This window comes from Labeo rohita, chromosome 4, assembly GCF_022985175.1.
Source record: "Labeo rohita strain BAU-BD-2019 chromosome 4, IGBB_LRoh.1.0, whole genome shotgun sequence".
In the NCBI taxonomy this organism is placed as follows: Eukaryota; Metazoa; Chordata; class Actinopteri; order Cypriniformes; family Cyprinidae; genus Labeo; species Labeo rohita.
This window is the reverse complement of record NC_066872.1, coordinates 23,658,220-23,671,088: the sequence shown is the minus strand read 5'-3', so window position 1 is coordinate 23,671,088 and position 12,869 is coordinate 23,658,220. Positions and strand designations below refer to the sequence as shown.

The 12,869-nt window shown below is 36.6% G+C and overlaps 1 protein-coding gene across 1 annotated transcript in view; it reads left to right on the top strand.

The window, feature by feature from the left end:
• The window catches only part of LOC127163786 (copine-8), a 120,738-nt gene that overhangs the window by 45,564 nt on the left and 62,305 nt on the right, over positions 1–12,869 (top strand). Inside the window, exons 3-4 of the mRNA XM_051107171.1 lie at positions 2,389–2,435; positions 4,509–4,612. Of these exons, the coding sequence (XP_050963128.1) occupies positions 2,389–2,435; positions 4,509–4,612 (151 nt within the window). The remainder of the gene's footprint in view (positions 1–2,388; positions 2,436–4,508; positions 4,613–12,869) is intronic.

The window sequence follows — 12,869 nt, the reverse complement described above, 5'->3', positions numbered from 1 at the left end:
AGTTGCGCCTTAGGATTTATGTTTTTGTGTTGCACACACATTTTTGTAGCTATTTTATCTCTATCCACAGCTCTAGGACATTGGGTCTTGCCGTACGTTTACTAACCGTACACATGAATATGCATATTCACATTTTTACAAACAAGTCATGATTCGACAACAACCTTTGCAGTTTATGAAAAAAATGTACAGGCAATGAAACCATGTGTTAAATGTGTTAAGATTGCATTTTTAACATCCTGTATTATTTGTCTTGCTGTATATTTCATCTTAAATATATTTCACTAAAAGAAAGAAAGGGTGCAATAAAGCTCAAGCTACGAGGTTCCATAAAAACGCAGACATGCTTATGCCTCAAGCATGCAGTCACCAATTTAGAATACTCCAAATTCATTAACATAAGAACAAGGTTAAGAACAAATTCATGCGTGTGAGTAGTTCTCCCGTATGAATAATCCACACTATTATTAGTGTGTTTTATATGAACTGCCATAACAATTTTTGAACTGTGAGACATATGCACACATCTAAACTATCAATGCAATATTACGAGAAAAAGGATTGTGATATAATAGTATTGTATTGGCATCATCCTACTTTATAGTGACATCTACAGGTGTGGATGCAACAATTACGCAAAATTACTTTTTCTAGTCCAGTGGTTCTCAACTCCAGTCCTTGGGGCCCACTGCTCTGCATATTTTGTGTTTATGAATCTGACACAATCAGTTCAGTTTATGGATCTTTCTCCTAACGAGCTGATGATCTGAATCAGGTGTGTTAAATAAGGGAGACGTACAAAATGTGCAGAGCAGTGGGCCCCGAGGACTGGAGTTGAGAGTCGCTGTTCTAGTCCACTTATATCTCTTTTCATGTGAGTGTACATCTTTTTAAACATACTTGTCATTTCTTTAAGTGCAAAATGTTACATTTAAATCAATAATGTACATTAAATAAAAAAAACTAAGTTATTTATAATATAGAATATCTAATTCTCCAATTTCATTTAATAGCAACTTTCAAATTTCCCCTAACTTAAGTTAATCTTATGGCATTGGAAGATTTGGAACAGTTTTTTTTTTTTTTTTTTTTTTTTTTTTTTTTTTGACTACTTTTATGATGTTTTTATGGCAATTGTTTTGTGCTTTTTAGAGTGTGATGACCATCCACTGGTCTATATCCACTTTCATTGTATGGAAAAGAACAGCATGAACATTCAGCTAAACATCTCATTTAGTGTTTAATGGAAATTTATTTATTTACTTATCTATCATCTGTCTATCTATCTATCTATCTATCTATCTATCTATCTATCTATCTATCTGTCCATCCATCCATTGGTTAATTGACACATTAAGATATTGTCATATTAAAAGGAATAGTTCACCCTTAAATGAAATCTGATACATTTGGTGTCTGAAGTCATTCTTTTTTTTCTGTTTTTTTTTTTTTTCAAATAGTTATATTTTTCATTATTTTAATAATGTGTCTATCATTGTTATGAATTGCAATATGATACAGTCCATAACAATATAATAATTTCTGAAAAAAGTGTCTTAAATAGTTGAAAATCATGATTTATTGTTGTCAGTGCATTTTTCCATTATGTATCATTGTTTATTCAAAATATTTGATTTTATATTTATTAAAAATATTTACTCCACATGGACAGTTCTGTGAAGACATAGGTGTTTATTTCATTTTTAAGGTATGCATAGGTGAAAATTTATATCAGTTTCAAGGGTTGGAATGTAAGGACTATTTGTCCAATGAAACAAGAAGGATTTTTCCTGTTATGATTTATTGTTATTTCTACATATTGCCTAATTTGTCCATAACAGAGTTAACAAACAATATCATATAGACATCTTGTTTTTTTCATTAAAAGTAAAAAAGAAAATAACTTGTATTTGGCAAGCACTGAATTATAAAATTTAAATAAATTATGTTAGTGAACATTTTTTTTCTTAACTTTCTGAAATTCCAAATGTATCTCCAATTAGAGAATCACCCATGTACACACACACACACAAAGATACTTAGAGAAATGTCTCCGTGTTTTTTTAGTGTCTCAAAATCCATACAGTGGCAGTCAATGGGCACCGAAACTAAAAAAATATCTCCTTTTGTGAAAGAAATGCATACAGGTTTGGATACTGGCTGGTTTACAACAGCTTTGTAACTCATCCAGTGAGATTTTTCTCACATCGCATTCCACCGCTCGGGTTCTAAGCTGTTTTTCTTTTTCTTCAAACACAGTAGACCACAAGATTACACACTGCACAAAGTGCTTCTGAGTTAAGAGTGTCAGAGGTCTTTTGGCATTTATAAAAAAAAAAAAATCTCTGCCTTTGTGTAACACAATCTCTCTCTCTTTGCTCTCCACAGTCTGTGTGCTGTACACCCAAGGCATTGGCAACAAAGAGTGGCGAGAGGTGAGCGGAACAATCTGGCCCAGTCGTGTCGACCCCTTGAAGGGCCCGGCAGACCCTTGGTCTCATAAATATTCATATATGTAAATGCGGGCTTGGAATATTCTCAGAATAGTGATCTCAATTATTTTTGGCGCTCTTATTTTTTCTGTGTCTATCAGTTCGTCATATTTTTGCCTTCCCAGCTAATCAGAGGAAATATCAGGCGCTCTAAAGCACCATTAAGAGGGCTGTGTATTTATTAACTTCAATCACTAGCTGGTGAAATATGATAAGCCACCAAGGGAATGTAATAACATTCTCACCCACGCTTGTATCAAGACAACTCCAGCCCACTTTTCAAGTCAGCTCATTAAAACGTTAAGTCCCTTTCACATCGCATCAAGGCTTCAATGCTCTCAACGCTGTCATGTGCCTCTTTGACCTCCATATAAAAGACGCTGAAGGTAGCAAGAATGTGTGAGGTGTATACAGTAAACAGAGGCTTATATTTGCACTTAGGACATATAAAAATCCTGCTAAAAATAGCAATAGAAAAGACTTTGTTGATTTGGCTTTTTTTTTCAAGACTGTGAGATCCCTGTTTTTTTTTTTTCAAAGAAAAAAAACTTTGTTAAGAGGGCATTGAAATAAAATTATTCGTTATTCATACAAAAATCATACAAAATGCATGTTATTTTTTATTTAGTACTGTCCTGAGTAAGATATTTTACATAAAAGAGCTGAAATTATTAAAATAACCCACTGCAAAAGTTTGGGAACCCTTGGTTCTTAATACTGTGTGTGGTTACCTGGATGATCTACAACTGTTTTTTTGTTTTGTGATGATTGTTCATGAGTCCCTTGTTTGTTCTGAACAGTTAAACTGAGCACTGTTCTTCAGAAAAGCAGTCCTTCAGGTCCTGCAGATTCTTCAGTTTTTCAGCATCTTTTGCATATTTGAAACCTTTCCAGCAGTGACTGTATGATTTTGAGATCCATCTTTTCATACTGAAGACAACTGAGGGACTCATTCACTGATGCTCCAGAAGGTAACACGATGCATTAAGAGCCGAGGGGTGAAAACCTTTTGAATTTGAAGATCAAGGTACATTGTATTAATTTGTCTTCTGGGAAACATGGAAATACTAAATGAAGGCAGTACTAAATGAAAAAAGAAGACAAATTTGGACATTCCCATCCTGTTCAAAAGTTTTCACCCCCCCCCCGGCTAAAGGGGTCATCGGATGCAAAGTTCACTTTTACATGTTGTTAAAACAGCCAAGTGCAGCTAAAGTAAACAGGCTCGTCACTCCACAGAGAGAAGAGAGGGGCGGGGCGAGCAGAGCTCATTAACATTTAAAACAACCTTGACCAGAACAGGGTGATTTTTGCAGAGCTGATTTTGGCAGGGTAAAAAAGGTGTTACTTACACTACCATTGAGAATTTTTAACCAAAGCATGTTACAGACTTTTCATTAAGACCCTAAAGAATGATATCAACTTGGAAAATGGGCATCCTTCTGGAGCATCAGTGAATGTTTGAACCTTTTTAAATAGTTGTGTTTGAGTCCCTCAATTGCCTTCAGTGTGAGAAGATGGATCTCAAAACCAGACAGTCACTGCTGGAAAGGGTTCAAATATGCAAAATATGCTGAAAAACTAAACAATCTGAAGGACATGGAAGATTTTTCTGAAGAAGAGTGCTCAGTTTAACTGTTCAGAACAAACAAGGTACTCATGAACAACTATCACAAAACAAAACAAAAAAAAAACCAATCCAGGTAAACACACACAGTAATAAGAACCGAGGGTTCCCAAACTTTTGAAGGGGACTATTTTTTTTTTTTGTCTTATGGACTATATGTAAACATCTTTTATGTAAAATATCTTACTCAGGACAAATAAATAACATGCATTTTGTATGTTCTCTCTTATTTCGTTAAAATTATTCTTATTTTCACAGATTCTGCAAAAGGATCCCAAACTTTTGCATAGAACTGTACATACTACAATGTTTTGCTCTCTTAATTTCAGTTCAGTGGGAAAATGTTGATAGAAATATTTTCAACTGACTTTCCTCTTTTTTTCCTTCAGTTTGGGCGGACGGAAGTTATTGATAACACTTTGAACCCAGATTTTGTGCGAAAATTCATATTGGACTACTTCTTTGAAGAAAGACAGAACTTAAGGTTTGATCTGTAAGTACCAACAGATATTTCTTTATTCCTTTACCTACATTTACACCGACCTTTAGTTTCACTACATTTACACTGAAAATTCTCTGGGTGCACAGAACCTTGGGAGTTCTGTGTTAGAAACTGTACCGAGTTTTCAGGAAAGACTTTAATCATTTATCTTCTTGATATCGCAAGATGACATATGTTACTTTTTCACTGTGTTTGTTTGAGCGGGAAAGAGAGGGAAAGTGTAGAAACAGTTCATTCGTTGCTTACCTTAATCTGGTTAACGCTTTTATCCATTCAGTGTATACATTTTATCAACCCCTGTAAAAAAGTACACTTTATTACACTTTGCTTTCAAAAAGAGTGCTTAATATGGGAACCGTAGACTTTAAAACCATGGTTTATTACACAAATGTACCTAAATTGTCACTTTTTGGAAGAGAACTTACTGTAAGTGTACTTAGGTGCTTTTATTTCATTCATCCCGAAACGAAAATTCTGTCATCAATTACTCACCCTCATGTCATTCCAAACCCGTAAGACCTACTTTCATCTTCAGAACACAAATTAAGATATTTTTTTTTATTAAATCTGAGAGCTTTCTGCCTACCTACCTACCAGGTTCAAGGCCCAAAGGTAGTAAAGACATCAATAAAATAGACCATGTGACATCAGTGGTTCAACTTGAATGTTAAGAAGGTACAAGAATACTTTTTGTGTGCAAAGAAAACCAAAATAACGACTTTATTTAAAAATTTCTTCTTTTCCGTTCTAAGCGAGAGTACCACAACGCATATGTGTGCATTCTTCTGCTTGTAAACAAGGCACAGCACATCCGGGTTATACAAAATTACTTTGTTAATTCATGCAGTTAATGACAGAATTTTTGGGTGAACTATCCCTTTAATATATTATCTGCAATTACAGTTTTTTTTTAAAATATACTTTTAAGATGTGAAATCAATTAAGCACAGTTTCTTTTTTTTTTTTTTTTTTTAATACATTCTCTGGTAATCAAACCCGTGACGATGTTGCTGGCTCCATGCTGAGCTAAAGGTGTTAAGAGTATTCTGGTGTTATGGCTAAATTATTGGAATTTGTCTCTTTTATATACACTATTTTTATCAGTTTATGTATATATATATATATATAGACAGTTGATATACCTCATGCAATTAAAATACAGTAATTATTAAAACATATTCAAGATTAAGAATAAATTATGGTTGAGTGGACTAAAACTGAAGTGTGGCCATGATTGTCAACTGATTTTCATTTTTTAATGTATTTGCAAGTGTCAACTAATTCAGATTTTTCACTAGCCTATGCTATGCCTTCAATGCACTAATTAGTTTTAAACAAGTTTTTCTAAAGAAAGTTTGGTGCAAATTAATTAGTGGGTGACAAATATTTATTTAATTCACATAAAAGCTTAATCCTTATTGGTGTAAGTATGAAACCAGCTTTGACAAGAAGAACTTGAATTGTAAGGTTATTATTAGACCGACATCTTGGTACATCAAACACTGGAGTCAACGCTTCAACAACAGATGTGTCAGCTACTGTAAACCCAGCCGTGAGATAACTGTCATCATATGTTTTGTGTGCTTTTATAAGCAGATGTCACAACCAAAACCCCTTCTCACGAATCACACATACTGTGTGAGCAACGCTGTATGGACACTCCTCAAGGTCTCTTACCTTGACAGTTGTAGCCAGGAAAAATGGCATTCTGTAATTATAGAAATTGAGTTTATTGACACATTTTCTGATTTGTTGTGTAAATATTTAGAGTCACTTTTCCATGACAGCGTGATGATGATTAAAATTATGCATTCTTAGTTGTATTATTTTTACATTTACAACACTTTGGGCATTAACCCAGTTCCAAAATTAATATTGATTTTGCATCCTATACAGTATAATTTTGTGATGCGAAAATTCATGGCTGATTTTAGTTTAGTTTAAGTTTTATTAATTTAGTATATAATTATATTAAGCCGTTTATCAGGTACTGACCATAACATAAAAATAATTATTGGCATCAGTGTTATTTTAGTATTATTTATATACTAGTATAGTATGTATTTAATAATTAATTCAGTAATTTGAATTAGCTTTCATTTTTATATTTTCAGTTTGAATTTTTTTTTTTATTTAATTTTTTATTATTTTAGTACTTTTTTTGTTATTTCAATTAGCTCCCAAGGCAACATTTTACATTTTTCGTTTAATATTTTATGTTTTTTTAAGCTTGATTTGAATTAACATTTTTAATTAATAATAAGCACAGACATTTTTTTAATAGTTCTAAATCTGCATTGTTGCATCCCTAATTACAATAAATAATTTCCCACAGATAGGATTTAACAAAAAAAAGGATGTGTGTCCAAATCTTGTATCTTTGCAACAGGTGTTGTAAATTCAGCATTTGTGCACGTTCTTTTGTGAATGTGCGTTTGTGCTAATATTTATTGTGCCAGTCTAAATGTGTTTGCATCTGTATATTTAGGCATTTATGGGTGTATTTTAGAACAGATATGAGTCATTTTGTATCTGCTGGCCCAAGTGTGTGTGAGGAATTTGTGTGTGTCTCTAGGCTTCAGCATGAGTGTGTATGTCTGTAGGCAGAGTGTGTGTGTGTGTTGTCTCTGTGGATCGGTGTCCCCGCTCGACGGCCTGTCATACTGGGTCTGTAAATCTGCGGTAGACATGAGAGGGGTCACAAGGTCGTGTGGGCAGTGCCTCCGAGACGATAGCGAAACCAAAGCACTGCTGATGAGCATGACATGGCGTGTCGCCATGACAACAAGGGGGACTGAGCCCCACAAACGAATGGAAGAGACACAGAGACAATAAATATATATATATATATATATATATATATATATTTGGCTGAGCTATATATAACCCTAGATATATTTCAGGATTTAGAGATTATTCAATATTTGTTGCTTTTCTTGTCCTCTATCTTTTTGTCTTACTCTCTCTATGTCTTTATCTCTCCTTTGTGCTGTGACAGGGCAGAAGAGAATGATTCATGATGTCTGTGCTTTACTGATGTTGTTCTTCCTTCATAATGAGAAACATATACGCGCGAACTCCCCTCATAAGACCATAATCTAATTAAAGCCCAGCTCAAAGCCTCCCATCACAGATTTTGGAAACAACCTCTGTCTGTTACATCAGCATTACTAATGCACATATCTATGGTAAGGGATTGGACTATCTAGAAAAAGGGTGTCAAATTCACTGTACTGCAGGGTTTGGCTCCAACCCTAATCAAACACACCTGAACCATCTTATCAAGGTCCTCAGGTTTACTAGAAACTTCCAGGCAGGTGTTTTGGAGCTGGTTGGAGCTACAGTCTGTAGGACAGAGGCACCTCCAGGAGCAGAGCTTGACATGTGATCTAAACCATCTTGAACTGGTGTGTCCACTCTCAGGCCTGGAGGGTTCACTGTCCTGCAGAGTTTAGCTCCAACTTGCCTTCAGCACACCTGCCTGGACATTTCTACTACAATCGTTCTCTCAACCACATTCCTGGAGGTCCTCCAACACTGCACATTTTGCATGTCTCCTTAATCAAACTCAGATGATTCAAGTCATCTGCTCATTAGTAGAGACTCAGGAAAGACAAAGGAGACATGGGCTGTATCCAGAATCGCCCCCTATGCCCTCAAATAGGGCACTATTTGAGAGGACAGCCATTTTAAGTGGTGGTGACCGCTTGTTTTCATTCACTTTTTCAAGTGAACTGTATTAGTGGACTAATGTAGGGATTAGTAATAGGTTTTTTTGGAGCTAAACTCTGCAGGACAGTGACCCTCCAGGACTAAAGTTGTCCAGCCCTGATCTAAAAACACCTTAACAATGACCCCTAAAACCATTGGTCTCAAACTCAATTCCTGGAGGGCCACAGCTCTGTGCAGTTTTGCTCCAACCCTAATCAAAACACACCTGATCCAAATAATCAAGGTCTTCAGGATTGCTACAAACTATTAAGCAGGTGTGAGTTGAAGCTGGTAGGAGCTAAACTCTGCAGAGCTCTGTCCCTCCAGGAATTGAGTTTGAGACCACTGCCTAAAACCATAGCGATCATCTTGCAATGCTTCAGCTACCACCGAGCTCTCACTACCAATTGCACAGCAATGCCTTAGAACAGGGCTGTGCAACTGCGGTCCTGGAGGGCCACTGTCCTGCAGAGTTTAGCTCCAACCCTAATCAAACTCACCTGAACAAGCTTATCAGTGTCTTCAAGATCACTAGAAAGCATCAGGCATGTGTGTTTGATTAAATTTAGTGTTAAACTCTGCAGGACACCAGCCCTCCAGGACTGAGTCTGGAAACCCCTCCCTTAGAATCATTCTGAACTATCTAGCAACCATCCAAAACACTATCATCCATCTAGAACAGGGACGGGCATCTCCAAGTTTAGCTCCATACTATCAAACGCATCTGAAAAATCTAATATGGCTGCGTTCCACTTTGTTTTTTTTATGGGCTTCCCTCACTAACGTCCCTCCATCATGTTGACTCGGATCTACATCATTAATAACGTTGCACAAGTGCTGCTGGCAGAACTTTAAAATGGCCTGATTGGAGCATCCTAAGTCCTTGATCACTTGATATCTGCTACGGAGGTGATTTATTATTTACAATTTGTCAGTTGTTGGTAGTAGGGGTGAATTAAACATCATCTGTGGTGATGTCACAATTGTGTTGCATTGTGGTATATGTAAAGGCCTGAGATACATATGGAGTAGACTCTATCCCTCAATCAAAACTGAGGGGTCGAGGGTCTGTCCATATAAACTGCCCTCGTCCACTTCATGGAACGCACTTAAAAATGGCAACGGGGATTCCCCAAGGGAAAGTCCATCTGTCTTTAGGATTGTTTGAAATTTCCAAGCAGGTGTGCTAGATATGGAAATAAACTCTGCAGGACAGTGGCCCTCTAGAACTGAATTTGTCCATCACTTATCTATAAACACTATAATGTCTACCCAGTACATTACAGTAACCACTTTGCAACACTCTAACTGTCACCCAGTACTCACTACCAATTTCATAGCAGCACTTAAGAACTCACTTAGGAGCCACACAGAACACAATACCAACCAACTTTAAAGAGGATAGTTATCCAAAAATGTAATCATTTGCTCACCCTCATGTTATTCCAAATGCATAAAACTTTCGTTCTTCTTCAGAACACAAATTAAGACTTATAGCACTATATCAACTACATAAAAACACCCTAGCAACAACCCCTAGTGCCTTAGCATCCTTTCCATAGCAGCCACACAGAACACACTAGTAACAACTCCATCACCCAAGGACTCTATCTAAACCACATTTTGCCACGAAAACACACGTGAGAAGTGGAACAGGAATTGACACAAAACAATGCGTGAAACAGGAGTTATTTTGCGTGATGATCTGTTCTGAAAAATTTTGCTCTGTTTCTTGTGTCCACACTTTTCTTAAAGCCATGTTGCTGCTGCTGTGACCTCAACCCATACCTTGCTCTCTAACTGGCTGACCACGACACTGGGCACCACAGGATGCTAGGTCGCCCGACAGGTCCAGATATTTAGCATGCTAGATATTTGTTTGCCGTCAACGAGGCGTCAGCGATTTTCTTTGATGCTTTGTTAAGCAGTTCACACATAAAGACCTGTTGGCAAGCTTGTTGACTTGCAAATCTGGCTTAAAATCCTGTTGTGTGAACTTCCCTGATAGCACACGTACATCATAGAGACGTCTATTTGACGTCTACATTTACATCTACAAGATGTATTTTTTAGAGCGTTTGCTCATCTGGAATACATCTATAGGATGTTTCCAATCAGATGTCAAATAGATGTTATTAGATGTCTTTAAGATATTTGTGATTTAGAACGTATGTAAAACTGACATCTTACAGACGTCTGTCAGATGTTTGTACACAGCAGATGCTTTCCAGATCAAGCGATCTTTAACAGACATCTTGCAGACGTATATGTGCTATTTGGGTTGGCATTAGTGACGCCCTGGATCAACAACATTTTAGCATCACAACATCAAAGCAAATTTTGTACAGGCAGCACCACTCACAAGTTCTGATACTATGATTTTTTTCTCTATAGACAATCCTACAATGCGGCCAACTTGTTGCTCTGTATTGATTTTGATCTCACTTCATCTGAGCCAACAGTAGCATTAGCAATGCAGTTTATGATAAATGTGTCATGTTTCAGTGCTGCTCGTTTGAATTCTGCCTGCGTGTTTGTGTGCATTAGAATGACAGATTCCCATCAGCATCAGCATGTGTTGCTATAAATAGTAGGAGAGGGAAGCATAATGCGGTTTAGTCAGAGTGTGTAAATGGAAAGCTCTGTGTGTGTGTGTGTGTGTTGTTCCCTTCAGGGTCTGTTGAGTGTGTAAGCAGACAGCAGACCACGTTACAATCCTCTGTGATGGCCACATCGAGCGTCTCTACGTATGCACACATCATGTCTTTTCTGGCTTCTGTTTCTCAGGGAAGGAGAGCAAGAGTGTCTGTTTGTATTCAGTAGTTTCATTAAGTGTCTTGTATCTACTACCTGATCTCATCGAACAAGTACATGTGGGAACTTTTTCGCAGGATGCGAAATAATTACCAATAAGTACATATCACTGCAGTTTCCAAACGAAATGAACACTACGGGCGGTAAAACAGCGTTTTCATACACAGTTATGATTACAGCTCCATGTTTTGATTTCCGGTGTTGACCCCCCACCAAATTTCTTCCCCCTTATTATTGGTAGGTTTAGGGTTATGTGTGGGGGAGGGGTTAGGATTAAGCAATCATGTAGCGACTTCAACAAGATGGGGTAATAATTTGGCACGGGGTTAAAAATGGACACAGCTTAAACTTGCAGTAGCTCAGCCGGCACAAAACTGGACTTAGGATGTGGATCCTTGGGTATGAATCCTGATGAAAGAGCTTAAAGATGAGATATAGAAAAACGCATGCTTGCGATTGCATTTTTACGTCACATTCGCTTTTGTTCATACTATCGGGTAGGTGTAGTGCAGATGGTACGTTATTTTAAAATGTCACAGAGCATTAGAGTTATAGCATCACTCGATGGACATTGCAAGTATGAACTGCAGTGACACGTATAAAACCAACGTCACATAAAATGTAAATGTACGTTCATCTGTTCTGGGGAAAAAAAGAAATCTCTTTTAGCGCCTCTCAGTGAACATTTCTGTTGGAAACTGCAGTGATATGTACTCATTGGTACGTATTTCACGTCTTGCAAAATTTTTTCCCCATATAATGGACTGCTATGGTGCCCCGATTTTGAGCTTCCAAAAGGCAGTTTAAATGCGCCTTCAAACGATCCCAAATGTGGTTGTAAACGATCCCAGCCGAGGAAGAAGGGTCTTATCTAGTGAAACGATCTGTTATTTATATAATTAAAATACAATTTAAATACTTTTTATTCTCAAACGCTCGTCTTGCCTTGCAGTCCTTGAACTCTGTATACTCTGGCTCAAGACAGTTAGGGTATGTCGAAAAACTCAGACCGTATTTTCTTTTCAAAAATCATTTCAAAATCATCCTACACTGTAAAAAATAAAAAACACAATTTGTTGAGTCAGCTTAAAATAATTTGTTACCCTGCTGCCTTAAAATTTTAAGTTCAGTCAACTAAAATAAGTTTAGTCAACTTGAAATGTTAAGTTGTACTAAGTAACAACAAATTTTAAGGCTGCCTTAAAATTTTAAGTTGATTCAACTCAAATATCTAAGTTGTCACTTAGTATAATTTAACGTTTCAAGTTGAATGAACTTTTTTTGAGTTGACTGAACTTAAAATTTTAAGGCAGCCAGGTTACAAATTATTTTAAGTTGACTCAACAAATTGTTTTTTACAGTGTACATCACTGCAGAAGTTCCGACCCACCCTTTGCAAAGTGAACATGCAAAAAAAGATCAAACACCCTTAGCAAAAAAGGTAAAACAGCGATATAGGACGATTTTTAAGTTTTTCGACATACCCTAACTGTCATGAACAGGAACAAAAACAGTCCAGGCAGAGTAAGACAAGACAAGCATTTGGCATTAAAAAGTAAATAAATTTGATTATTTTTCTGAAAATAACTGATCGTTACGCTATTTAGACCCATCTTCTTCTTCAAGGGGGTGAGTAAATTATTTGTAAATTGTTGTTCTGGAAGTGGACTTCTCCTTTAAGTTTTAAGTAATTCAAAACTAAACAGCTTTCTGTTGGTCAGTG